The sequence below is a fragment of the Trachemys scripta genome, chromosome 9 (genome assembly GCF_013100865.1).
Source record: "Trachemys scripta elegans isolate TJP31775 chromosome 9, CAS_Tse_1.0, whole genome shotgun sequence".
NCBI classification, from domain to species: Eukaryota; Metazoa; Chordata; order Testudines; family Emydidae; genus Trachemys; species Trachemys scripta.
The window spans coordinates 97144886-97171241 of NC_048306.1; the positions used below are offsets into that span (position 1 = coordinate 97144886).

Below are 26356 nucleotides of genomic sequence, written 5' to 3' on the forward strand. Positions count from 1 at the left end.
ACAGGTGACCGTGCAGAGCTCATCAGCAGAGGTGATCATGGAGTCCCAGAATCGCAAAAGAGCTCCAGCATGGACCAAACGGGAGGTACGGGATCTGCTCGCTGTATGGGGAGACGCATCTGTACTATCAGAACTCCGTTTTCTGAAAGAAGAAATGCCAAAATATTTGAAAAGAACTCCAAGGCCATGAAGGACAGAGGCTGTAACAGGGACCCGAAGCAGTGCCGCGTGAAACTTAAGGAGCTCAGGCAAGCCTACCGAAGAGGCAAATGGTCACTCCGGGTCAGACCCGCAGACAAGCCGCTTCTATGATGAGCTGCGTGCAATTCTAGGGGGTGCCCCCACCCCTGTTCGTGGACTCCTGCAAGGGGGGAGTCTCACGCAACAGGGATGAGGATTTTGGGGATGAGGAAGATGAGGAGGAGGGTAGCGCACAGCAGGCAAGTGGAGAAACCGTTCTCCCCAACAGCCAGGAACTGTTTATCACCCTGGAGACAATACCCTCCCAACCCTCGCAAGGTGGGTTCCCGGACCTTGAAGGCGGAGAAGACACCTCTGGTGAGTGTACCTTTTGTAAATATAATACATGGTTTAAAAGCAAGCATGTTTAAGGATTAATTTACCCTGAAGACTTGGGATGCATTCGCGGCCAGTACAGCTACTGGAATGCAGTCAAGCAACATCCGTTCTTTATCTCTCTGTGTTAACCTCAGGAGAGTGATATCATTCATGGTCACCTGGTTGAAATAGGGGAATTTTATTAAGGGAACATTCAGAGGCGGCCGTTCCTGCTGGGCTGTGTGTCTGTATCTGAAAAGAAATCATCCCCGCTGTTAGCCACGCGGTGGGGGGAGGGGTGAAGCGATCATCCCAGATAATTGGATGTGAGGGGGGGTTTAGTTGGGTTTGTGCTGCACGTTAACCCGAAAACCGCAGCCCCTCCTTTTAAATGGCCAACCCATTTTAAATGGCAAACCCAACTGGTGCTTGGTATGGGAAATAAGGGTGCTGCTGTTTGAAACCATTCCCACATGTTATGAAGGTTAGAGAAGCCAAAAGACGGTGGCTTATCATGCTGCCTGCAAGCTGAATTCTGTTGCCTGGCCCAGCGTGCGTGATCTCTCACATCAATCCGGCAGGCCCTCAATATAAGAGGCAAAATGCGACCTTGTATCGAAAGCACATGTGCTATGTAATGTTAGCAGCCTGGTTCACCATGAAAGAGTCTACCCAATGTTCTCTAAAAAATGTCTTTTTAAATACTACTCTTCCTTTTTTTTTCCCTCCCACAGCTGCAAATGTTTCAACGCTCCCCCTATCATCTCTGTCCCAGAGGCTAGTGCAAATAAGAAGGCAAAAAAAATGCACTAGCGATGAAATGTTCTCTGAGCTCCTGCAGTCCTCCCGCACTGAAAGAGCTCAGCAAAATGCGTGGAGGCAGACAATGTCAGAGTCCAGAAAAGCACAAAATGAACGCAAGGACAGGAGGGACGCATGAGAGGAGAGGTGGCGGGAGCAAGAGGAGAGGTGGCGGCAGCATGATGAGAGGAGGCAGAATGCAATGCTGAGACTACCGGAGGATCAAACGGATATGCTCTGGCATATGGTTGAGCTGCAGGAAAGGCAGCAGGAGCACAGACTGCTGCTGCAGCCCCTTGTAACCAACTGCCCTCCTCCCCAAGTTCCATAGTCTCCTCACCCAGTTGCCCAAGAACGTGGGTGCGGTGGCTCTGGGTACCCAACCACTCCACCCCAGAGGACTGCCCAAGCAACAGAAGGCTGGCATTCAATAAGTTTTGAAGTGCAGTGTGGCCTTGTCCTTCCCTCCTCCCCCACCCCATCCGGTGCTTCCCTTCTCCTTCACCGCTCCTGGGCTACCTTGGCAGTTATCCCCCTATTTGCGTGACAAATTAATAAAGAATGCATGAATTTGAAACAACAATGACTTTGCCTCTGCAAGCGGTGATTGAAGTGGGGAGGTCTCAGTTGGCTTACAGGGAAGTAGAGTGAACCAAGGGGGTGGGTTTTCATCAAGGAGAAACAAACAGAACTTTCACACCATAGCCTGGCCAGTCATGAAACTGGTTTTCAAAGCTTCTCTGATGCACAGCGCGTCCTGCTGTGCTCTTCTAACCACCCGGTGTCTGGCTGCATGTAATCAGCGGCCAGGTGATTTGCCTCAACCCCCACCCTGCCATAAATGTCTCCCCCTTACTCTCTCAGATATTGTGGAGCACACAGCAAGCAGTAATAACAATGGGAATATTGGTTTCACTGAGGTCTAAGCGAGTCAGTAAACTGCGCCAGCGTGCTTTTAAACGTCCAAATGCACATTCTACCACCATTCTGCACTTGCTCAGCCTATAGTTGAAGAGCTTCTGACTACTGTCCAGGGTGCCTGTGTATGGCTTCATGAAGCCATGGCATTAAGGGGTAGGCTGGGTCCCCAAAGATAACTATAGGCATTTCAACATCCCCAACAGTTATTTTCTGGTCTGGAAAGTAAGTCCCTTGCTGCAGCTGTTCAGACAGACCAGAGTTCCTGAAGATGCGAGCGTCATGTACCTTTCCCAGCCATCCCACGTTGATGTTGGTGAAACGTCCCTTGTGATCCACCAGTGCTTGCAGCACCATTGAAAAGTACCCCTTTCGGTTTATGTACTGGCTGCCAAGTTGGTCCGGTCCCAAGATAGGGATACGCGTTCCATCTATTGCCCCACCATAGTTAGGGATTCCCATTGCAGCAAAGCCATCCACTATGACCTACACATTTCCCAGAGTCACTATCCTTGATAGCAGCAGCTCAGTGATTGCGTTGGCTACTTGGATCACAGCAGCCCCCACCGTAGATTTGCCCACTCCAAATTGATTCCTGACTGACTGGTAGCTGTCTGGCATTGTAAGCTTCCAGAGGGCTATCGCCACTCGCTTGTGAATTGTGAGAGTTGCTCTCATCTTGGTATTCTTGCACTTCAGGGCAGGGGAAAGCAAATCACAAAGTTCCATGAAAGTGCCCATACGCATGCGAAAGTTTCGCAGCCACGGGGAATCATCCCAGACCTGCAACACTATGCGGTTCCGCCAGTCTGTGCTTGTTTCCCAGGCCCAGAATCGGCGTTCCATGGCATGAGCCTGCCCCATTGCCACTCGGATGTCCAAATTGCCAGGGCCTGTACTTTGAGAGAAGTCTGTGTCCATGTCCTCATCACTCTCGTTACCGTGCTGCTGTCGCCTCCTCACCTGCTTTTGCAGGTTCTGGTTCTGCACGTACTGCAGGATAATGCGCGAGGTGTTTACAATCCTCATAACTGCCGCGGTGATCTGAGCGGGTTCCATGCTTGCCGTGATATGGCATCTGCAGGAGAGCAGAGTGGCAGCGGAAGCGGTGGTTGGAAGACCAGTTTTGCAGACCTACTGCACCGTCTGCTGCCAGGACACAACAGCGGCAGTGTCCGTTAGCTGAGCTGAGCGGGCTGCACGCTTGCCGTGGTATGGTGAGACAAGAGCAGGAGAGCAGAGTTGCAGTGGAAGCGGCGGATGACAACTGTCATATAGAGGACCTGCGAGACCACCACGAGAGCAGAGTGGTAGCGGAAGCGGTGGTTGGAAGACCAGTTTTGCCGACCTATTGCACCGTCTGCGGCGAGAGCAGAGTGGCAGCGGAAGCAGTCGTTCGATGACGACAGTTAGCAGTCCTACTGCACCATCTGCTGAAAGTATGTCGCCCACACGGAAAAAATGCGTGAAACGATTGTCTGCCATTGATTTCATGGAGGGAGGGGTAACTGATGACATGTACCCAAAACCACCCACGACAATGTTTTTGCCCCATCAGGCATTGGGAGCTCAATCCAGAATTCCAGTGGGCGGTGGAGACTGTGGGAACTGTGGGATAGCTACCCACAATGCAACGCTCTGAAAGTCGACGCTAGCCTCGGTACTGTGGATACACTCCTACTTAATGCGTTTAGTGAGGACGCACACAATTGACTGTATAAAATCGCTTCCTAAAAAATTGACTTCTATAAATTCGACCTAATTTCGTAGTATAGACATACCCTGAGTCAGACGCCACCAGGAGAAGGTTTGATTTTCTTTTTTGGTGGTTCGGGTTCTGTACTTTCTGCATCGGAATGTTGCTCTTTTAAGACTTCTGAAAGCATGCGCCACACCTCGTGCCTCTCGGATTTTGGAAGGCATTTCAGATTCTTAAACCTTGGGTCGAGTGCTGTACTGATCTTTAGAAATCTCACATTGGTACCTTCTTTGCATTTTCTGAAATCTGCAGTGAAAGTGTTCTTAAAATGAGCAACATGTGCTCGGTCATCATCCGAGACTGCTATATCAGGAAATATATGGCAGAATGCGGGTAAAACAGAGTAGGGGCCATACCATTCTCCCCCAAAGAATTCAGTCACAAATTTAATTAACACATTATTTTTTTAATGAGCGTCATCAGCACGGAAGCATGTCCTCTGGAATGGGGGCCGAAGCATGAAGGGGAATACAAATGTTTAGCATATCTGGCATGTAAATACCTTGCAATGCCAGCTACAAAAGTGCCATGCGAACACTGTTCTCACTTTCTGGTGACACTGTAAATAAGAAGAGGGCAGCATTATCGCCTGTAAATGTAAACAAACTTGTTTGTCTTAGCGATTGGCTGAACAAGAAATAGGACTGAGTGGACTTGTAGGCTCTGAAGTTTTACATTGTTTTGTTTTTGAGTGCAGTTATGTAACCAAAAAAAAAAATCTACATTTGTAAACTGCACTTTCATGATAAAGAGATTGCACTACAGTACTTGTATAAGGTGAATTGAAAAATAGAGTGCAAATATTTGTAATAAAAAATAATATACACCTTGATTTCAAGTACAACCCAGAATACCATATATATGAAAATGTAGAAAAAACATCCAAAATATTTGATAAATTTCAATTGATATTCTATTGTTTAACAGTGTGATTAAAACTGCGATTAATCACGATTAATTTTTTTGAGTTAATCTCGTGAGTTAACTGCAATTAATTGACAGCGCTAGTTAAAAAATATGCTTTAGTCATGATGAAATTCTATGGCCTGTGTCATACAAGAGGTCAGACTAGATGATTTGATGGCCCCTTCTGGCCTTAAAAGGAGAAGAAAAAGCACCATCCATACAGAATATACATGCAGATTAGTTTAAACATAAATTCTGAGAGAGAGACTGCAGTATAGAACATACATTTAGGATTTGTAGATCAGATCTTGAGTGAGACTGATCAGAAATCTGCTCAAAATGACAGAGCTTCTAAGTTTTGGATTTTATTAACTGTACTTTTATGTCTTGGTTTCCAAGAACAAAATCAGCATTCCAAGAGCAAGTGTTTGTTAGGTTTAGTGCTAGCATTTAGAAATCTGGTTTAAGACCCACACGTTTATGTAAACATTTCTTGGTTTTGAAACACATTAAATGATTTGGAAATCTGCCAAAAGAAGTAATGATTTGTACTAATAACTCAAGTCTTGGGCCACATGATTTACTGATGGTGTCCTACAAATAAGACATGAGATCTATGAGGTGTGTATTTATTGCTTCATAAGCAAAAATCCTGCATAATACTTTTTGAAATTCTGTCCTGTGGTAGATGTCCATCTCTCTGTACTATGTAGATACAGTAACCATTTAGTAACCGCAAAAAGAACAGGAGTACTTATGGCACCTTAGAAACTAACACATTTATTTGAGCATAAGCTTTCGTGGGCCGCAGTCCACTTCATCGGATGCATGCAGTGGAAAATACAGTAGGAAGATATACACACACACTCACACAGAGAGAACATGAAACAATGGGTGTTACCATATACACTATAACGAGAGTGATCAGTTAAGGTGAGCTATTATCAGTAGGAGAGAAAAAGAACTGTTTGTAGTGGTAATGAAAATGGCCCATTTCCAGCAATTGACAAGAAGATATGAGGAACGGGGGGAGGCGGGGGAAATAAGCATGGGAAAATAGTTTTACTTTGTGTAATGGCCCATCCACTCCCAGTCTTTGTTCAAGCCTAATTTAATGGTGTCCAATTTGCAAATTAATTCTAATTCAGCAGTCTCTCGTTGGAGTCTGGTTTTGACTTTTGTTGTTGTAATATTGCGACTTTCAGGTCAGTAATCGAGTGGCCAGGGAGACTGAAGTGTTCTCCAACTGTTTTTTGAATGTTATAATTCAGTAACCATTAACCCCTCTGGTTTTCCTGGTGAAGCCCAGATAAACTCTACAGTGATAAGAACCAGAATAACGGAATGCTCACCCTGCCCCAGATAGTGGCCTGGAAGAAGATCACAAAATAGATGGCTTTGATGAGCCGGTTGAAGGAATCATCCTCACTGGAGAAGCGATGGCCAAAAACCACAGCACAAATCACATTTGCGACAGCATGGACAATGTGGGTATGGGGGTCGAAGGGTTTCCCTGCAAATACAGCAGGGGTTAGTTAGAACCACTGAATGGACTGTGGTGAGGAGTGTTAACAAGGACCATGAAGGAATCTGCACAATAGTACTAACAGTTGTGCAATGTAAAGGAGATTGAACTACTTTTAGATAAGTGAGACATTTTACAAAGGAGTGAATTCTATTTAATGTAAATTAAACAGAGGAACTAGAACCTGGAGAGGACTTCCTTTTTCTAAAAGAACTGAAGGTATTTGTGAAGAGATTCATGAAATTTATTTTTGTTAGTCCTTCTCCTTAACTATGGAACGATGAATATAATACCTTAATCTCCTTAACTATGGAACTACTGAATATAATACGTTTGGAGGAAACAAACCTTGCATCTACGTTTCCCCTTTTGGTCTGTGGCCTGTTTTGTGTGGAATTACTGCATTTTTGCTCCCCTCTGTGCCGTGCATTGAAATAAGAGCATGGGTGCTCACGTTTCTAGGCAGGAGTTTTAATTTTTCCTTTCTACTGCCGAAGCTTTAGTTTCTTCCAAACTTTGAAATGACCCATCACTTCAGGAGATCAGGTGCAGTTTAAAACTTAAGTTAATTTTTTTCAGAGAGTATAAAGACAAACGTGGTTCCGCTCAAGGCTTTCCTCTGGGTCAAAAGTACACTTGTAAAATGAAAAAGATTGTTACATCGTTCCTCTTGTAGAGCCTGATCCAGCTCCCATTAAAGGAGATGGAAAAACTGATTGATTACAGGTTTCCGAGTGGTAGCTGTGTTAGTCTGTATCAGCAAAAAGAACGAGGAGTACTTGTGGCACCTTAGAGACTAACAAATTTATTTGAGCATAAGCTTTCGTGGGCTAAAACCCACTTCATCGGATGCATGCAGTGGAAGATACAGTGGGAGTTGGACTGGGGCCTTAACGGAATATTTCCAAGTATTCACATTTCCAAAGCTATCATTAAAAGGTAAGGTATGTTATTCATTTCATATACACCTGGGCTTCAATCTAAATTGATATTGCTTTCTACAAAATTGCATTACAATAATGTTGTTTAGGTGGCAAAGAGAAGTGCTCAAAAGTTAGCAAATGCTAAATTCAAGATTGCCTGGGCAACGTTAATTTCGCTGTCTTGTGCATCCAGACTGAATAAAGGTCCTGGGAGCGTGTGTGTGTATGTGTATGAATGATCAGGTAATTAAAGTATCAGAGGGGTAGCCGTGTTAGTCTGGATCTGTAAAAAGCAACAGAGTCCCGTGGCACCTTAAAGACTAACAGATGTAATGGAGCGTAAGCTTTCGTGGGTGAATGCCCACTTCGTCAGACGCATGTAATGGAAATGTCCAGAGGCAGGTATAAATATGCAGGCAAGAATCAGTCTGGAGATAACGAGGTTAGTTCAGTCAGGGAGGGTGAGGCCCTCTTCTAGCAGTTGAGGTGTGAACACCAAGGGAGGAGAAACTGCTAGAAGAGGGCCTCACCCTCCCTGATCGAACTAACCTCGTTATCTCCAGACTGATTCTTGCCTGCATATTTATACCTGCCTCTGGACATTTCCATTACATGCGTCTGACGAAGTGGGCATTCACCCACGAAAGCTTACGCTCCATTACATCTGTTAGTCTTTAAGGTGCNCCTGATCGAACTAACCTCGTTATCTCCAGACTGATTCTTGCCTGCATATTTATACCTGCCTCTGGACATTTCCATTACATGCGTCTGACGAAGTGGGCATTCACCCACGAAAGCTTACGCTCCATTACATCTGTTAGTCTTTAAGGTGCTGCGGGACTCTCTGCTTTTTACAGGTAATTAAAGGCTATCATAATGAATTTGCATGAGAGGGAAAAATTCAGGTTCCAACAGCAATCTTAATTCTGGCATTTCCTATCTTTCAAGTGCTTGACTTTGCAACCTAAATAACTATGATTTTAATGTGGTTTTCTATGTGTAATTCCCCGGGGGGTGGTTCTAAAGGAAAAAGGGAAAAAGCAAGCTATATTTTGTGCACCAATAACAGCCCCACCTGCTCCTCCCATACATCATCAGGGTTTGTACCCTGAACCTGCAGCATTGCAGCAGAGACTGCTGCCTCTGGAGCGACAGGAGTATTTAGGCATTCCCCATATGGCATAGGGTGCTGCTGCTTTGGTGATGTAAACCTGACTTCTTAGAATATTTATGTTCAGTTATTATTCTCTTGGCATTCTGCCACAATGTTACTGAACAACACAAGTGAGGGAAGGGAGATGGTGATTTTCAGTGGTTTATATTTCATCCAGGCCTGCAGGAAATTTCATGGGAAAAGGAAAAGGCATGTCTCTAGCCTGAGGGCCCACTCCCGGCCGAATTTCAAAGGTCTCCTGCAAGCAATGGAATTGTAAAGCCGCCCACAAAAAGTCACAAGAATTTTGTGTAATGGAAAGTGCTAGGTAACTTTAAAGATAGGGATTGTTCCAACTCCCCGTGTTATCAATAGGACAGTGATACAAACGAGAAATAAAAATTGGTTTCAGTGTATTAATTTTAAAAAATGTTAAATGTCAATCCGTACACTCACACCTGAGCACTCCTCTTAAAGTGCTTCGTTCACTTAGGCAATTAAGAAACCCATAACAGTCCCCACCACCATGAGGCACCATCTTTATATCATTCAAGAACAGAAGTGCTCTTAGGCTGCGGGAGTGATAACAAGTCTGTCTTATATAGAGAGAATAGCTTTACATTTCAATCTCTCAAAGAATTTACCTTTCTGACTTGCAAAGACCTCCACCAGGTGTCTGGTCTCCTCCTGTATTCGGTGCTCCAGGCTTTTCTTACCCAGTGCCAGGCTCTTAAGAAATGTCATACCAATGCGTCTCTGCTGCTTCCAGGTGTGACCGCTTGTCAGGAAAATACCTGAGGACAATAGAAACACCTGCTAGGAAGGAAACCCTTTTATATCAGAAGGCAAGTTTAAATTAAGATGCATTTTTCTAGTAAGAGGAAACAAGACATACTTTACAGATTTTGAGCTGTGATCTGTTACTTGGGTTTCTATCACCATTAGTATAACTATATATCTTTTTATAGTCACATCCCTGGAAACTCCATGGTGGCAGCTTTTGGAGAGGATAGAATAACTCATCTATTGGTGTCAGATGTGCTTAATTCTATAGGCAAACCTTGGAATACATGTCAGTTGAATACATTTTGTATGTGGAGACAGTCTCTTTAAAATTAAGCCAAATTAAGGCCAACTTGGTAGGCAAATTTTTCTCTGAATCCTATGGAAAGAAAAGAAGCGTAGCCAGTGATGTGTTATGTGAGTAAGTATTACAGGATTTGTCTTTTTTGGTCTGTTTTTCTCTTTCTTAATATTGCAGTTCTGAATGGAGCCTTGCTGTCCAACTGTGTAAGTACCACATGGCAAGACAGTAGCTGGGAAGAATTCTCTGCCTTAGAATGCCACCTTTATACTTCAATATTATTCCTTGCAAAAGAGTAATATCTTTTACCTTTTTCTCCCATCAGATCCCTATAGAAGGGGGTGAGAGGCCGTCCAGAAATCTCTTCTGAATGGGAGAGAAGGCCTTCTTTTACTGCTTTGTATCCATTCAATACAATCACAGGTGTCTGTCCCATCCACACTGTGTAAATGTTGCCATAGATGTTGGTTAACTGGAGAGTTGATAAACATAAGTCAGAAAAATTGACAGCAACCAGCAGCTCTGTTGAAAGGCTTCTTTCAGATGTTTTCTATAACTCTGGCTAAACCCATTTGCCTCTGACTGAATTGGATTAGAGTTTACAACAGAATTTAGCCTCCTAATGTAACACACTTTGGGTATGGAATGCCAGTCCTACTCCATTTTATGCAACATGGATATTAAGCATTAGAAAGAACATCATTCAACAGGAGGGAAAATGCTACAAATGGAGAACCAAAGAGCTTCTTCTAAAATATTACATCAGCTCGAAGTTAAAGTGAATAAACAGACACTTGTTATTTTTTCTTTTGTTTTTTTGTATTTGTTTTTTCCTTTTTGTTTTCATTTATTGCGGATTATTGAATGTGTTTGCTTCTCTCAGTGTCAATGTAGGCAGAGAACTATTTTTGCACTTTGTTTCTTTTCTTACTGCTTCCCTGTGATTTTTCTTAACTTTCTTCTCATTGCCTTTTCTCAGGTTAGACTTGTATTTTCTCCTGAAACAGGGTTGAAGTGAATTTCTTACTATTGTAATTATTTAAACTGTTTCTCAAGAGAATAGCACTTCAGCAAAACAGGAATACAGTTTTTCCTGCTCCATCTTAAAACCAATTGTCTGGGTTATTGCAAAATTTTGTTTTAGGGTGTACAGTTGGCCATGGTATGGAGATCAAAGTTCTCACAGCCTGGAGACATTTCACTGATATCAGTGCCAATATAGCATAGTGCCTCCTGCAAGAAAAGTCCTGCCATGGATGCCTTATAGAATGAGATACTCTCTGCTATATATATTGTGGGTGAGTCCAAACCATGACTAGAATATAATGAGTTGCTTTTTAGAAGAAGGCTGAATCTTCTGTATCTATTACCTAGTGCCACTCGCAGTCAGGAAGAAATACCAGAGAAGCGACGACCTGTTCTGCCTCTGGCAAAACAGGATATCTAAATTGTCTCAGAACCACTTTGGAAACAATAGGGCCTGATTCAAGATCCAGTGAAGGCAACCGAAAGACTCCCATTGATATCAATGGGTTTTGGATCAGGCTCTCACTACTTCACACTGGGCTTGTGATGATAGTCTGTACATTATAAATATACGTATTTGGACATTCTTAGAGCGAGAACAGCAAAAGGAAAGAAGAAAAATATCAATTGAAAGTGATTATTCTTTTTTCCCAGCAATGCATTTTCCCCCGTCTCTTGTGTTTGGGTAATGATTAAGTCAGGCTGAGGAATACCCTATAACTGAATAGGTAACTCCTGTACAATACCAATTTTAAATCCACCCCAATCATTCCAAGCCTCTCTACTTCAGTCAAGTCCAGAATTCTGCTAAAATAAATACCTTAAGAAGATCTTCTCGCTGAAGTTTAAAGTCCAGCAGCCATAAGTTGCCAATAATGGGCAGGGGAGTTGGTCCGGGAGGAAGCCGTCTACGTGTCCATTGCAACTTCAGAAATTGCACAATCAGGAGAAACACAATCAGAGCGACTGAAACCTCAGTTATCCCCAACATCTCACCGTGCTGTGTTATCAATTTCCTTTCTGCCTGGGCACTATCTCTCTGAAAATTGTTTTGGAGCTGCATACGCTGAGCTCACTTTCTGTTAGGTTCTGGTTCTTTGCCCTTTCTAGTCGTTTCTCACTCTCTCTATTGTTTCGTCTCTTAGTTGGGCAAGTGTAGAGTGTTTCAAAGGCGTTTTTAGTAAACTTTGAAATATGTGATCCATTTCAGTTAGCCAAACCACACCCACCCTGTTCTGTGATCTCCCAATATGTGACCTCTCTCTCTTTTCAGTGAGAAACTCTCCTGTTTAGGATGGATACCAGGGCTACATGCTATTGGCTCTGAAATTGTGATCCATCAGCATCTGGACTCTCATAGTGTTCCCAGCAGCTAAAATGCATTTAAAAACAGCTAAGCATATGTTTCTTTTATCATACAAAGTGATTGTTATAATTGCAAATGGGAGGGAAGGTGTCCACAAGATACTGTATATGGTTAATTAATACCTTATTTAGTAAAGCAAACAAACCAAAACCAGCTAATATAACTGAATATATAAGGAAAATAGTTTGAAGACAAAATATATATGATATATTAAACTGAAGCCACTATGAAAGGGGCCTGTGGCTAGTAAGAGTATAAAATGATTCTCGTCACTGGAGCGTTTTGGTGCTGGGTGCGTAAAGACACAGAGGCTTGGACTCCTGGATGGACGCTCCACCCAGTCTGCCTGTTTGGGATTTGGAGGGTTTGAATTTGAAGGATTGTTGGCTGCTGTGGGGAGAGGGAGCAATATCCTAGAGCGGGGGTCGGAGAGCTAGACTGCGGTCCTGAGGGGAAGCAGGGCTGGGTCCGTATAAGAACAGGTTGTCCCCATTGGAATAGAAATTAGGAAAATTTCTAAACACTTTTTAGGTTCATATTATGTTTAGTCTGATTTACAAAACACTAGATGTTTGTTTAAACCCAGCAGAAGTTGGAGGTGTAGTCAGTCGGTAGGTATTTAAGAGATCTGCAGGGCCCTTGAAATACAGTTAGGAGGAGTAGATCACTCTATTCACAGGCAAGCATCCTGAGATAATGGGGGTAAAAAGGCTGTACTGGCAACCAAGAGACACTGGTGTTGAATAAAGTGTGTGTCCAGGAAGGGTCAGGTCATGGCATCTGGCTAGGATGATCAAATTTGCTAACAGACTTGGCATGGACCACTTTGGGCCACTCCCAGACATGCAGCGTTTCCTAGAATTATTTATTTGTTTGTTATGTGTTCATTTCTTTAGAAGTGGACCTTAAATACAATCTTTTCACTCAATTTTTGTTACCTTTGCTATAAAATGGCTGCCTTTCTTTCCCTACTGATCGCCTGCTGAAGATCAAATCTTCCAACTTGTATAGCTTCTGGATAAGCTCTCTTTTTGTATTTATTGTTTTTGACACCTTTGAAAATAAGTGATAATGAACGTTTCTGCAGTATCCAAGGAATGAATCTGACTGTGTAGAATTCATCTCAGCTAAGCTCTTGTAAACTGCCTGTTAATAAGCAAATATATAAGGCCTGCTCCTTCAGCTTTGATGAAGCCCATCAAAATGGGACATTCTTCTTGCAGTTTTTCAGAAGTTTGTGGGGTGGTGGATGATGCCCGGGAATAGAGCTGGGAGGAGGAAGTTTTGTCCATATAGAGCATGCAGAGCCAACTTTTGAAAAGACATGGGGGCAAGATTTTTCGAGTGCCTGGCAGCTGGAATCGGAGCCAGATTTTTAAAAGCGCATCCAACATACCGTGTTCTTCTAAACCACCAGCCACTTGTTTAGGTGCCTAAATGCAAGCCGTGCTCTTCTGAACATCTGGTTCCAATTGTGGGGCCTGAGCACATCTGAAAAGGTTATCAGCTAGAAAATGTTCAGTGTTTACAGTTTAACATGGGGATAATAGCCGTTACCTGACTTTACATCCTCTCACTGCATTTCAGGTCTCCCCTGCCATACCTCCAGTCCCCTTCGCCCCAGAGCCCCTATTTCAAGACCAGGTAGCACAGCTCCATGGCACCCAGTCCCTAACCCACAGTTCACTTCCCCCATCACCATGTCACCTGGACTCCTGCCCCTTTATATTACTCTTATCCCTTATTCTCTACTCCAGGAACAGTATTGCCGATACCAAGAGTTGCAAGAGGCAATGTTTCTCACCCCATGCAGTAACTGTAGTTCTGCATTATGTGTGTCCCTATGGGTGCTTCACTTCAGGTACACATGCGCCTCTCAAGCCCTTGAGCAGAGACTTCTAGCTGGCAATGCCTGTTTGGCCCACACATGCGCCCTATGTCTTCTCATAGCAGACACCGAGGCAATAGAGGGGTGTATGGGCAAACTGCCCTTAGTTACGTCTTTACCCAGTCATCCCTAGGGAACAACTGAAGCAGAGGGTAAGGAGGGCAGGTAGTGGAGCACCCATCAGAGGACACAACTCAAAGAACTACAGTTACTGCACAGGGTGAGTAACATTTCCTCCTCCTTCGAGTAGCATCCGTTTGGGTGCTCCACTTCAGGTGGAGAGAAGGCCTCTGATGCTGAGCTGGGAGGGAGGGGATGTGGCTCCACTACAGCTGCTCAGGGGGGCTCTGGCCCACTCAAAGCACACCGGGGAGGCTGCAGCACACCTGCCTCTATCAACAGAAGGGGGGAAACCTGGGCAGTTCAGGTGTCGTTCCTGAGCCGACAGTGCTTTCGAGAGAGGTTGCGAGAGTTCCTTCCAGAACTAGCCTGAAACTGCAAAACTTGCAATAACACCAGAAGTGTTTGCAACCATAGGCGTGCGCAGCAGATTTCATTAGGGTGTGCACCCAGGGAATTTTTTTTTTTTTTTTTAAAGGCGAACACCATAAAGGTTGGGGTGAGGGAGGGAGTGCAGGGTGTGGGAGGGGGTGCTGTGTGCAGGAAGGGGCTCAGGGCAAGGGATTGGGGAAGAGGAGGGGTGTGGGGTGTATGAGGGGGCTCAGGGAATGGGGTTGGGGTGCAGGAGGGGTGCAGGATGTATGAGGGGCTCAGGAAAGGGGGTTGGGGTGCAGGAGGGGTGCAGGATGTATGAGGGGGCTCAGGGCAGGGGGTTGGGGTGCAGGAGGGGGCTCAGGGCAGGGGATTGGGGTGCATGAGGGGGCTCAGGATGGAATTGGGGTGCACGAGGGGTACAGGGTGCAGGCAGGGGGCTCAGAGCAGGGGGTTGGGGTGAGAGGTGCAGGCAGGGGGCTCAGGACAGGGAGTTGGGGTGCAGGGGGTGGGGCAGGGGGCTCAGGACAGGGAGTTGGGGTACAGGGTGCAGGCAGGGGGCTCAGGGCAGGGGGTTGGGGTGAGAGGTGCAGGCAGGGGGCTCATGACAGAGTTGGGGTGCAGGTGGGGCAGGGGGCTCAGGATAGGGAGTTGGGGTGCAGGAGGGGTACAGGGTGCAGGCAGGGGGCTCAGGGCAGGGAGTTGGGGGGCGGGAGTTGGGGTGAGAGGTGCAGGCAGGGGACTCAGGACAGGGAGTTGGGGTGCAGGAGGGTAGGCTGTTTGCAGGCAGGCCTGGGGCTGGGGATCTGGGCTCCCCCGTCCCAGCAGGCAGGCTCGGGGGCCAGGCTGGGCGCGTGGGGCCAGGCCGGGCAGAGGCAGCCGGGGTGGATCGCAGAGGGGCTGGGCTGCTCCCAATTCATACTGTACTTAACGAATTATTGGCACTAAAATGTTGGAGTCAATAGCAGGTACACAATGTGCTCAGAGTCTGATTCAGTGACCTTGATTCTGATGAAGAGATACGAGTCTGGAAACTGTAGCAGGCACACTGAAACAACTGCTTAAATGAGATTATATATATATATATATATTACATTTTAGTGTCAATAATTCGTTAAGTAAAGTATGAACTTTAATGCCAAACAAGTGTCTGAGTTACAGGTGTGATTATGCCTTTCAGCTATGAGTTTTTGTTTTGTTGTGTTCAATTGCCACGTGGATTAAGAGAAATCAGAGTGCCAAATATAATAATAGCATCTTGTTAATTTAAAGTGAATGGTCAGATGGCCCTTCTGACTCAATGCGCACCTACTGCCTGTGGGTATCAGACCCATATCAGCTTATTTTTTGTTTCTGTTAGTTAGCCATGTAGAGCCCAATGGCTAAAAGGGAGAGAGAGAGAGCTGGATTCTATGGCATCATAAACAGAATTCTTTGCCAAGCTCCCAAGTGTTACACCTATGCAAATACACTAAAGACAATGGGTAGGAAGGAAAAAACCAGTGCGACTTTCAGATCTCAGGGTGTTTTCAGAGCTGTAAATCTGAAGCCAGCTCCTTATTTGAAGCCAACATTTCAAACTGTCCCCTCGCCTCCTCACCCGAGATCTGGATTGTCCTGAAGTTTCACATGCCTGCTGTTGCAAACGCTTCTGGTGATGTTGCAAGTTTTGCAGCTTCAGGCTAGTTCTGGAAGGAACTCTCGCAATCTCTCTCGAAAGCACTGTCAACTCAGGAACGACACCTGAGCTGCCCATGTTTCCCACCTTCTGTTGATAGAGGCAGGTGTGCTGCAGCCTCTCTGGTGTGCTTTGGGTGGGGTAGAGCCTCTACCCCACACAGACACACAGCTCCAATGGATGAATTCCCCAATCCAGCATTTGCAGTCAGTCCCCAGATAAACCCTTTGGCTCACAAGGGTAAACCTCTGCCTAGGCCTCGCAGGTGGCCATTGCTTTGGGCGGAAGTCTCCACTGCTTCAGCCATGACCACAAAGGGGGTATGTAATTGCTTCTGTCTCTAGCCTGAATGAAGGGCGCTCAGCACACCTATCAATTTCAATCAGGTCTGTGGTTGATGGCAGCCACTAACCCCTTTCAGTACAATTCTGTCATGAACCAGATTAGAATCCCCTTTCCCACTATATGTATTAGACACAGAGCTGTACTGACAGCGATCATGATGATCAGCGTCCATCTTCCTCACTAGTGCTTCTTCCTCTTCTGGTGGGCTGGTGCCAGGAAAGACTCCGGCTCCATGGCAAATTCCACAGGCCCTCAAAGGCATGTCTATAGGGCCCTTTAACATGTGGCAAGCTGGGGTGTAAGTTTACAGTGGCCTAGCCTGCCACGCCACACACTGACTGGCCATGCGGACCCTGCTACGGAGCACTAAAAGTTCTGTAAAAGTGTCTCATATGCGCCTGTGTTTTGGGTGGAGGCTCCTATTGCTTCAGCTATAAAGGAGATTAGCTGTCTCATACTTTTATCCCAATGAAGGATAGCTGTTATCCAAGAGGTTTAACACAACATAATAACAATATATTAAACACACTCTGGAAGGTGAACATCCTGGGACTCTAAGAAAAGGGCGGGAGCGAGAGTGGAGAGAGACACAGAGCTTATAAAAGCAAGATAAAGAGGGTTCAGCCTGTATATCTGCAACAGACTGATTAGCCCTATAACGCAGCAGTAAAACGCTGACAATATGCGAGACTCTCATAGGGCTGGTTGTGTTTCTCCTGACAGTGCAGTTTCTGAAGTTGCAATGGGCACATAGACGCCTTCCTCCGGGACCAACCCCATTCCCCATTCTTGGAAGCTGAACTTTAAAGTTGATCATGACAGCCTCAATAAGGTATGTATTTCCAGATAACTCACTAATGGACTAATAAGCTGACAAGGAAAATTAGTTGCATTTATTGGTAGTATAAGGGTAGGGGTTTTTTTCATGCTAAAGAAAGTTTTATCTTAAGAATTGGAGTTAATGAAAGTCAACTTGGATCATTCTGTCATTTTTAAATAGGGATTGTGTCAAATGTATATGGAACCTTGATGTGCATAAGAATTAAACAACACTGAGGACAGTATTTCTGCCTCGTGAAGAGGAAGAAGGAATACATTTTCAAATTGTAGAAATGTTCAAATATATTGGATTTGACCCCTAAAGCGCTGGCTTATTTTTTAGACTTCCCATTAAATAAATGTTTAGAAGGATGTATGATATGTATTGAAAAACCAAATCTAGCCATCTGCCACACCTGTTGTTCCATAATTTAAAGTGTGGTGGTGTATAAACTGTGCAGAAGAGGGAGTCCTGCTCCATCAGGTTTTATGAAGCCCATCAAAGTGGCACCTATCTGGCAGACTTCAGGAAGTCTGTAGGGAGGAAGATACACGTTAGGTGGCCGATGATGCAGGGGAATAGAGCTGGGAATGGAAAGGTTTTGTCCACACTGAGCAGGTGGGGCCAGATTTTCATGATATCACAGGGAAAGATTTTATAAAATGTTCATCACCCACAACTGGGATCAGATTTTCAAGAGCGCAACCAATGTGCTGAGCTCTTTAGAAAATCCAGCCACTAAATCTGGCTCCAACTGTAGGTGTGAGACTTTGTCATCTCCCCCCAACCCCTTTGTGTGCCCTTTTCCTTCCTCACCTTATTTCTTCTTCTCTTTCCTATCCCTCTCCCTTTTTGCCTCCTGTCTAATAAGAGTCTGGCCCAGCTGGCCAAGACTGTATATTTGGCAATACAAGTTTAAGCCTGGTCAAAGGAGTAGTGAAAAGCAATGCCCTAAACAGCCCGATGCTAGTACAAATTTGCCAGGTCTCGGAGTGGCCGATCACTCTGTGTGCCATGCCTGTGTTTTTCCAGCAATGAGGTTGCAAGCAGGGACGGCTCCAGGCACCAGCGAAGGAAGCTGGTGCTTGGGGCGGCCAATGGAAAGGGGCGGCACGTCCAGATCTTCGGTGGCAATTCGGCAGCGGGTCCCTCAGTCCCTCTCGGAGCGAAGGACCCGCCGCCAAATTGCCTCTGAAAAATGAAAGCGGAACGGTGGAGCTGTCACTGAAGTGCCGCCGATTGCGGCTTTATCTTTTCTTTTTCCCCGCTTCGCCGCTTGGGGCGGCAAAAAAGCTGGAGCCGGCCCTGGTTGCAAGGAAGAGTCAACAGCAGAGACAGAAATGGCATTTTTGATCTTTGCTGTTCTTTTCTCTCCCCTCGTGTGTGCGTTTGTCTAGTTTTGTCTGCTAGGAAATGGGATTGGACTTTAACAAGGAGCTCCAGCTCATCTCAACTAACTTCTCTTTTCCCCAGAAAGACAATGATCACCATCTTTAATACCGACTAAGAGGCTGTTAAATAGAGGGGTGGTCTCTTTCTAAAAATTTTCTCCAGCTACAGGTAGGGAACAAGGGACACTCTTAAAATGAAAGCCTTACTTTCAAACGCTTTAACTGTTTTCCCTTCTTTTTCTCTATCTTTAATAGGATTGGTAACGGTGTTTGCCATGGTACTAAGCAGGCTGAGGTTTCTGTATACCTAACCCCAAACCTTGTTTAAAACTCTTTAACGTTGGACAGCGACAGGGTCATGTTCACACATTTGACTCTTTAGGCCTATTTATATAATCTAAATGAATACAACTGTGCTGTGCAAGCAGAACAAAAAGACGGTCCCTGCCTCAGTACTGAACCCCTGAATCACCCTTCTCAAAGAAGAGAGCAGGTTCATCATGTCTAAGGCCCTACCAAATTCACAGTCCATTTTGGTCAATTTCACGGTCGTAGGATTTTAAAAATCGTAAATTTCATTATTTCAGATATTTAAATCTGAAATTTCGTAGTGTTGTGATAGTCGAGGTCCTGCCCCTAAAAGGAGTTGTAGGGGGGGTCGCAAAGTTATTGTGGGGGGGCGGGTTAGCGGTACTGCTAGCCTTACTTCTGTGCTGCTGCTGGTGGCGGTGCTGCCTTCAGAGCTGGGCAGCTGCAGAGGGGCAGCTGCTGGCCGGGAGCCCGGCTCAGAAGGCAGAGCCGCCGCCAGCAGCAGCGCAGAAGGAAGGATGACATGGTCTGGTATTGCCACCCTTACTTCTACGCTGCTGCCTGCAGAGCTGGGCCCTCAGTCAGCAACCGCCACTCTGGCCGCCCAGCTCTGAAGGCCGTGCAGAAGTAAGGGTGGCAATACTGCTACCCCCCTCCAATAACCTTGCGACCCCCTGAAATCTGTATAGTAGAGGGTAAAAGCACAGAAAAGACCAGATTTCACGGTCCATGACGTGTTTTTCATGGCCGTGAATTTGGTAGGGCCTAATCCTGACTGTTTGGCATGATGTTTTTTCACCTGTGCTGTTCTGGCACTGGTCCAACCCACAGATGGCAGAAGTTCATAGCAACATCTTCACTTTGTGGCTGGGACACGCCCCTGGGGTCGTACTGCATGGGTTCCAAGCAGTGAAGGATGGGCTGAACACCCACCCTGAAGAGTTTTCTGGACGGCTGGAGACCCCTGTCTTCAAACGATTGGCAAATGGAAAGGGTAAATCTTCCCCTGCACCCTACACTGTGTTCCTCCTTCTCCTCCTCATTCTTCCTCTTGCCTTTCCACTCCTCCGCATACATTCAGTCTCCCTCTGGCTCCTTCATAGTCACCTCCCAGCACACATGCATTTCCCTGAATTCCCTCCAGTCTCTTCCAAGTCCCATTCCTACCTCACACAGTCCCTCGGCTCCTCACCGTTTCCTGTTCGGTTCCTTAGCTGCCCTGCCTTTGCCTTATGGCTGTCTTCCCTTATGGCACCACTGGAAACAAAGGGGGTTAGCGATCATTTTTACTAGGGGCAAGCAGAGGCTATAGGGAAATTGTTGCCATCAGGAATTCATTCCTTTGTGAAGTAATGGGAAAAGGCCGCCGTTGTGAATAAGGGCAAAATTCACAAGATGGATGCTAGTAATCCTCAAATCCAGAGAAACTTTTCTGACATCACCAAAGATCACAAGACTACATTTTTTTTTTTTTTTTTTTTTTTTTGGGGCAAACTGCTAATTCCAACTCCCTCTCTTTCCCCTCGCTGGTTACTGGTTCTTGAGAAACAGAAGGGGCTCCATTCGTTTTCTCTGAGGGGCTAATCAGAAATAGCCATTCAGAGGCCTGATGTCACCACACTGACCTTGCTCTATCTGGTGCCTTGCTACAGAGACTCCAGGTGAGGATTAAGTAGATTATGGGCCCCACCAAGAGTCCCTTGGGTGCACTGGAGAAGTCCCAGCCCCACGTGATATCCACAGTAGGAGGTGCTGCACGCTGCACTCACAAGTCATCTGGTAAATACAACATAGGGTCTGTTTCACCGTTGTGTTGCAGCTTGTGTCATCATTCACACCTGTGCAAAGTGGGTGCAAAATGCTGTCAAATCATAGTGATGATGTTTTCCACTCTGCATTGGTGTAAGTGACAGCACAAGGTGCAGGGCAGTAGTGACTGGGGATTGTTGTGGCTAACGACTGGAACATCAAAGGTGGAACTGAGTCCACCACCCCTAATTGCCAGCTGCCGGGATGTAATTGCACCCCTTAAACTCAGCAAGACTTCCTTACACACAAGCGGCAGTTAGGGAACCTTGGGTTGAAGTATTAACTTATGGGGTTAGTGGAAAGTACAGGCAGAGGTATAGTCTGAAATGAAACTCAGATACAACGTTGAACAGAAATTTGGGATGAGGCCTTGGAACCCCCGGGTCATTGTGGAATATGTTATCAGGTGGGTGGGCCATCAGGGACTGCACTGCCAAAATTCTCTCCACTGAGGTTCTGGTCATGAAGAAGAAAAACTTCAGCAAAAGGTTGTGTAGAGTGCAAGACTCAATGGGCTCAAAGGACCTCCCATGAGTCTGGTTAACAGTATCTGCAACCCCAAGACCTCCCTGATGGACTGCTGAGGGCTTTCTGGTGGCCAGCAGAAACCTGGCTGGTCACATGGTGCCAGTTTGTCTCCTTGTTTCCAAAGTGCATTATAAGAAGCTAAAAGCACTCTGCTAAGTCTGTTTGTCCAGGTAAGCAGCTGCTCTAATTCCCACAGGGGTGGATTTGTGATTGTGTCTCCCAACATTTACAATCTCTTTATGAGGATGTGGTCCATCTTATGAAAATGGTGGGAAAGCCTGTCTTAGAATGAGACCGGAGGAAGAGCTTGTACCGTCCACCAACAGAAGTCGGTCCAGTAAAAGATATTCCCTCACCTACCTTGTCTGTCCTAGAATTAAGCTGTTGAGAAGGTCCAAGAGAATATTTGTGGCCTTTGGAGAAAAGTCTCAAAGTCAAGTGACCTTGGCTTAAAGGCTATCTATGTGGATAAGGATTTACACCCCTTCATGCTCTGAACTAGGGGATGTGCCTATGTCTGAATGTCTCAGGGCCCAGTCAACTCAGGAGAGGACAGCCACAACGGCACATAGCTGCACTGAGCCTTTATATGAACTCTATAGGGCTGCTGGGTGGAGCTTGCTTCACACTCTTACTAACCACTATTCTCTTGACACTGCATCAAGAGCAGAGGCTGGTTTTGGGAGGGCAGCTGTTCAACTATCGGGGCTCCCCAACCCTCCTTCCCAAGGAAGTCACTGCTGGATAAATGCCTCCTGGGAAGCTTTGCGAAGACAGTGTCATGAAGGAGAAAACGGGGTTACCTGCCTACAGTAACTTACATTCTCTGGATGTGTGTCCTTCACACAGACCCTCCCTCCTTCCCTCTGCTTCAGAGCCCAACTGCAAATAGGGCATTTGGGGGTAGTGAAGAACTGAGGGGCTGGAAGAGAGTGGGTTCTGTATACTCTCGCTATGTAGAGTGTAGAGCTCAAGGAAATGGCGCACACCCTTTAATTGCCAACCACTGCCCCAAAAGAGAGAGTGACTTTTTGTAACCATTCCTAAATTGGGTTTCTATGGAGGCAACTCAGTCAGAGAACAAGAATTACTGTTGGTGAATAACATCCATTTATCTTCAGCTTTTTAATCTCACGTTTACAATAAAAACCAACCAAACAATCCCTTTTTTAACAGGAGACTTTTCTCGGATGGTTCCAATCCATGTTGTTTCTATGTCACAGCAAGATCTCAGATAAAAGAACTAAGCCCCATGGTTCTGGATTTAGTCCTAATGATAGAAAATATATTGTAGGGATGTGTACATAGTTTTGCTTTTCGTAAATATTAGTGTGACAGGTAACTGATTCTCAATGGCCTCAGGTATTATGTTCTCAAGTGGTCACACCTGGAAGCAGCAGAGACGCTTTGGGCTGATGACCCTGCGGAACCTGGGGCTGGGCAAGAAAGGCCTGGAGCACCAAATCCAAGAGGAGGCCCGTCACCTGGTGGGGTACTTTGAGACTGTGAAAGGTACGTCACTGCTAAAGTGGTTTTTAACTACAGTCGTGTTGCCAGCATGTGAACTAGTCTGTGAGACCAAGCAGGCTCCCTCTGCTCCAGAATGGAGTATCTGTAGTTCTTGGGGCCGTTTCATTGAATCACTGGAGTGGACAGGCACAGGTCTACAGGCAGAGCTGAGTCTCACTAGCATGTATTTTATTCCTAACATGAAGATTTCATTCTCAAAAGAGCTACATATAAAAGCCCGGGGTTGGGAGCTAGGACGGAGGCTTTAGGGTCCGCGTTCTTCTGTATCCATGTTAATTGATTATTTATCGGCAGCTCTGACACTCATCACCAACGTATCAGAGTACCTAGATAACAGTAATGAATTAAGTCTCACAGTATCCCTTACCTCTCTAAGGGCTTGGCTACACTTGCGAGTTAGAGCGCATTAAAGCAGCCCCGGGCGCCCTAGCTCACTACCCGTCCACACTGGCAAGGCATGTAGATCGCTCTGACTCCAGGGCTAGAGCGCTCCTGGTACTCCACCTCGGCAAGTGGAATAATGTTTGATGCGCCTTGGCTACAACGCCCGGGTGTCAGTGTGAACGGGGTGTTGCATTACTGCGCTCTGATTGGTCTCCAGAAACATCCCATAATTCCCTTAAGTCAAGAGGCCACTCTTGTCATTGTTTTGGAATCACTGCAGGCATGCAGATATGCCCTTCCAAAGCTCTGTTTCTGACAGCCGGCTGCTTAGCTGCTCCGAGAAAAAGCAACCATTACTGTGCAATGCTGTGTGTAAGATAGAGAGGCGGGGGGGGGGGGGGTCTGCTGTTGTCTGAACTTACAAGACAGCATGCTGACATGCTCTCAGCCCCCCAAAAACCCACTCTCTCTCTCCCCCCGTATACACACAACACACTCCCTGTCACACTCCACCCCCCCCCATTTAAAAAGCACGTTGCAGTCACTTGCATGCTGGGATAGCTGCCCATAATGCACCACTCCCAATGCCGCTGCAAGTGCCGCAAATATGGCCACGCCAGTGCGCTGTCAGCTGTCAGTGTGGACAGACTGCAGCGCTTTCCCTACTGCGCTCTCCGAAGGCTGGTTTAACTCATAGTGCTCTACATCTGCAAGTGTAGCCATGCCCTAAAGCTAAGGAAACTTCGATACAGGGAGGTTAAGTGACGTGTCCAAGGCCCCTCAACCACATAACTTGAGAAAGAGCTTAAACCCAGAGCAACTCCGTTCTAATGTAAAACAAATGCCAGTGGTTGTACTGACCAGAGGGAAGAGCTTGACTACAAGGTGGGGGAATAGGAGAAGAAAATCAATATAGGTTTTATTTACAATCTCTCTTTTTATATACTTACAAGACAGTGAGTTAGATACCGAGTGTGCAGGAACTGTACAACAAATTACACACAGCAATTACACACTCAGCAAAAGGTCTCTCTCAGCATGGGACGCTAGAACCTATTTTAGTGAGAGGGGAATGTTGATCCGATCGTGCCATTGGCTAATGGATTGTACTTGTAAATAGTCTTATTTATAGTTATTCTATTGTTCTGGAGTAAGATGGGGGAGGGGTCAAAGGAAAAGGGGGGTGGTCTTTAGATAGGTTATTCCTGGCTGCTTGAATGGTTCACTTACATGGGTTTATTTTTCCCTACCCTTGTGTTTTGTTTGACATATTGTGATGCCTTTTTTAAAATATAAGTTCCTTTAGAATCTGTATACTGGAATCTTTCTGTGAGCACAAGGGCTGGGGAGAGTCAGTTTAACAATTTGCCCTTTTCTGAGCAAGCTGCTTTCTGGGGGGGTGGTTTTATTTCTTTATATTTACTTTTCTTGTTGAATTTTGGTCTCTCTTCCAACAATGGAATTGACATAGGTGGTCTCTGGGATTGTGTGCAATTTTTACCTACCCCACTAGATAGAGAAGCAGTAACAGGAAAGTATTAATAATACTCTTCACAATGAGTCTCCTTCCTTGGAGGTTTTTAAGGCCTGGCTTGACAAAGCCCTGGCTGGGATGATTTAGTTGGGGTTGGTCCTGCTTTGAGCAGGGGGTTGGACTAGATGACCTCTTGAGGTCGCTTTCAACCCTGATATTCTATGATTCTGTGACTGTTTGCAGGGAAATCTCTGGATCCTTCTGTCCCCATTGTTCATGCTGTCTCAAACGTGATTTGTGCTGTGGTTTTTGGACATCACTTCTCCTTAGAGGATGAAACCTTCCACCAACTGATTGAAGCCTTCGACTGTATATTGGCTTTTGGGAACAGTTTCCATTTTTTGGTGAGCAAAGAATCTCTTTTCTTTTGAAATGAGAAATGCAGATGAAAGGTTTGACTGTGAACATGATCATGGAAAGAACTCAGCCGTGCCTGGAACTACTAGAGTTTGTAACAGAGCACCCTGAGCCTGGGTGGCTCAAGCAGGAGTCCGATGCTGTTTGTTAAAATTTCCCAGTATCGGTCAGATACTTACGATGCTGAACTGTCATGTGCTGGGAACATTGCTGTTATTAAGATGTAACACAGTCAAGTTTGTGTTTAATAATGTGATTTGATAATTTGCCTTTAGATATTATGTGTTAATAATGTTTATCCTGTAAAGTCAGAGGCATGGGTTTGTGATGGCATGGTGGTATGAATGTACAGCACGTCTTAGGATGACAAATAATGGTTTTGAGTGGGCAGATCCTGTAATGATCCCTCTGCTGGTTTCTCCTCCTGGCGAATGGGTGGATGGTAGTAGGATTGAGTTATGCAATGGAAACAGGACTCCCATGCCACAAGACAATCCATGTCAGGATTGTGAGAATATTTGTGGGAGGATGCGTGTTGCTCATGTGGAAGCCACGCTGTAAAGTAAGCCAATGAGTTTTGACTTAGTGGCATAACTGAAGCTGATGGTTCACTTAACTAGAGGGATACTATATAATCCCTGCGGGGGAGAGAGAAGGGGAATAAAAAGTAATGGATGGCACTGTGTCAAAAGTGTTTGATCAGTCAGGGAGATGTACCTTGGTAGTGGAGAATGTGAAATAGTTTGGGCGAACTTACAAAGCATGGACAGACAATGAGGAATCTATGTGGTTGTATTGTCTATTTCTAGGTGATAAAGTGGCCCTGTACTTTGTGTAGACAATAGACATTACATGTTTGGCTATATTTGCTACACAACAGGAGTGTAAGTAAAGTCCGGTGCGAATACAGTATTCTGTCGTTTTAAGTACAGGTTGAACCTCTCTAGTCCGGCACCCTTGGGACCTGACCGGTGCCGAGCCAGAGAATTTGCTGAACTATGGGAGGTCACTATTGTAGCGAGCGGGTCTCTTTTTATTTTTATCTCGTCGAGGCGAATAAACGGAACAACGCTTGCAACACTGCCTAGCCAAGGTTTACTGGCTGTCTTCATAACAAAGTGTTAGGGTTGTTACACAATTTTACTGTATTGGCACAAGGAAATAAGTAGATAAAGCATAAAAAACAAAATAAAATCATGCCAGACCACGGATGTTGCCAGACCAGAGAGTGCTGAACTAGAGAGGTTCAACCTGTATCGTTAAAATTGGTTC

At 45.5% G+C, this 26356-nt stretch overlaps 2 protein-coding genes across 2 annotated transcripts in view; one reads left to right on the forward strand and one right to left on the reverse strand.

Moving 5' to 3' along the window:
* Window positions 1–11908, reverse strand: LOC117883108 (cytochrome P450 2J5-like). The gene is made up of 6 exons (XM_034782106.1): window positions 11474–11908; window positions 9937–10099; window positions 9188–9337; window positions 6295–6455; window positions 624–737; window positions 1–142 (listed from the first exon to the last, which is right to left on the reverse strand). The coding sequence occupies exons 1-6, from the start codon at window positions 11714–11716 to the stop codon at window positions 128–130; spliced, it is 846 nt and encodes a 281-aa protein (XP_034637997.1). The 5' UTR covers window positions 11717–11908; the 3' UTR covers window positions 1–127.
* LOC117882378 (cytochrome P450 2H2-like) overlaps window positions 10761–26356 on the forward strand; it is a 26665-nt gene continuing 11069 nt past the window's right edge. Inside the window, exons 1-5 of the mRNA XM_034780538.1 lie at window positions 10761–10925; window positions 17146–17254; window positions 19774–19936; window positions 22642–22791; window positions 24911–25071. Coding sequence (XP_034636429.1) covers window positions 19774–19936; window positions 22642–22791; window positions 24911–25071 — 474 coding nt within the window. The 5' untranslated portion in view covers window positions 10761–10925; window positions 17146–17254. The remainder of the gene's footprint in view (window positions 10926–17145; window positions 17255–19773; window positions 19937–22641; window positions 22792–24910; window positions 25072–26356) is intronic.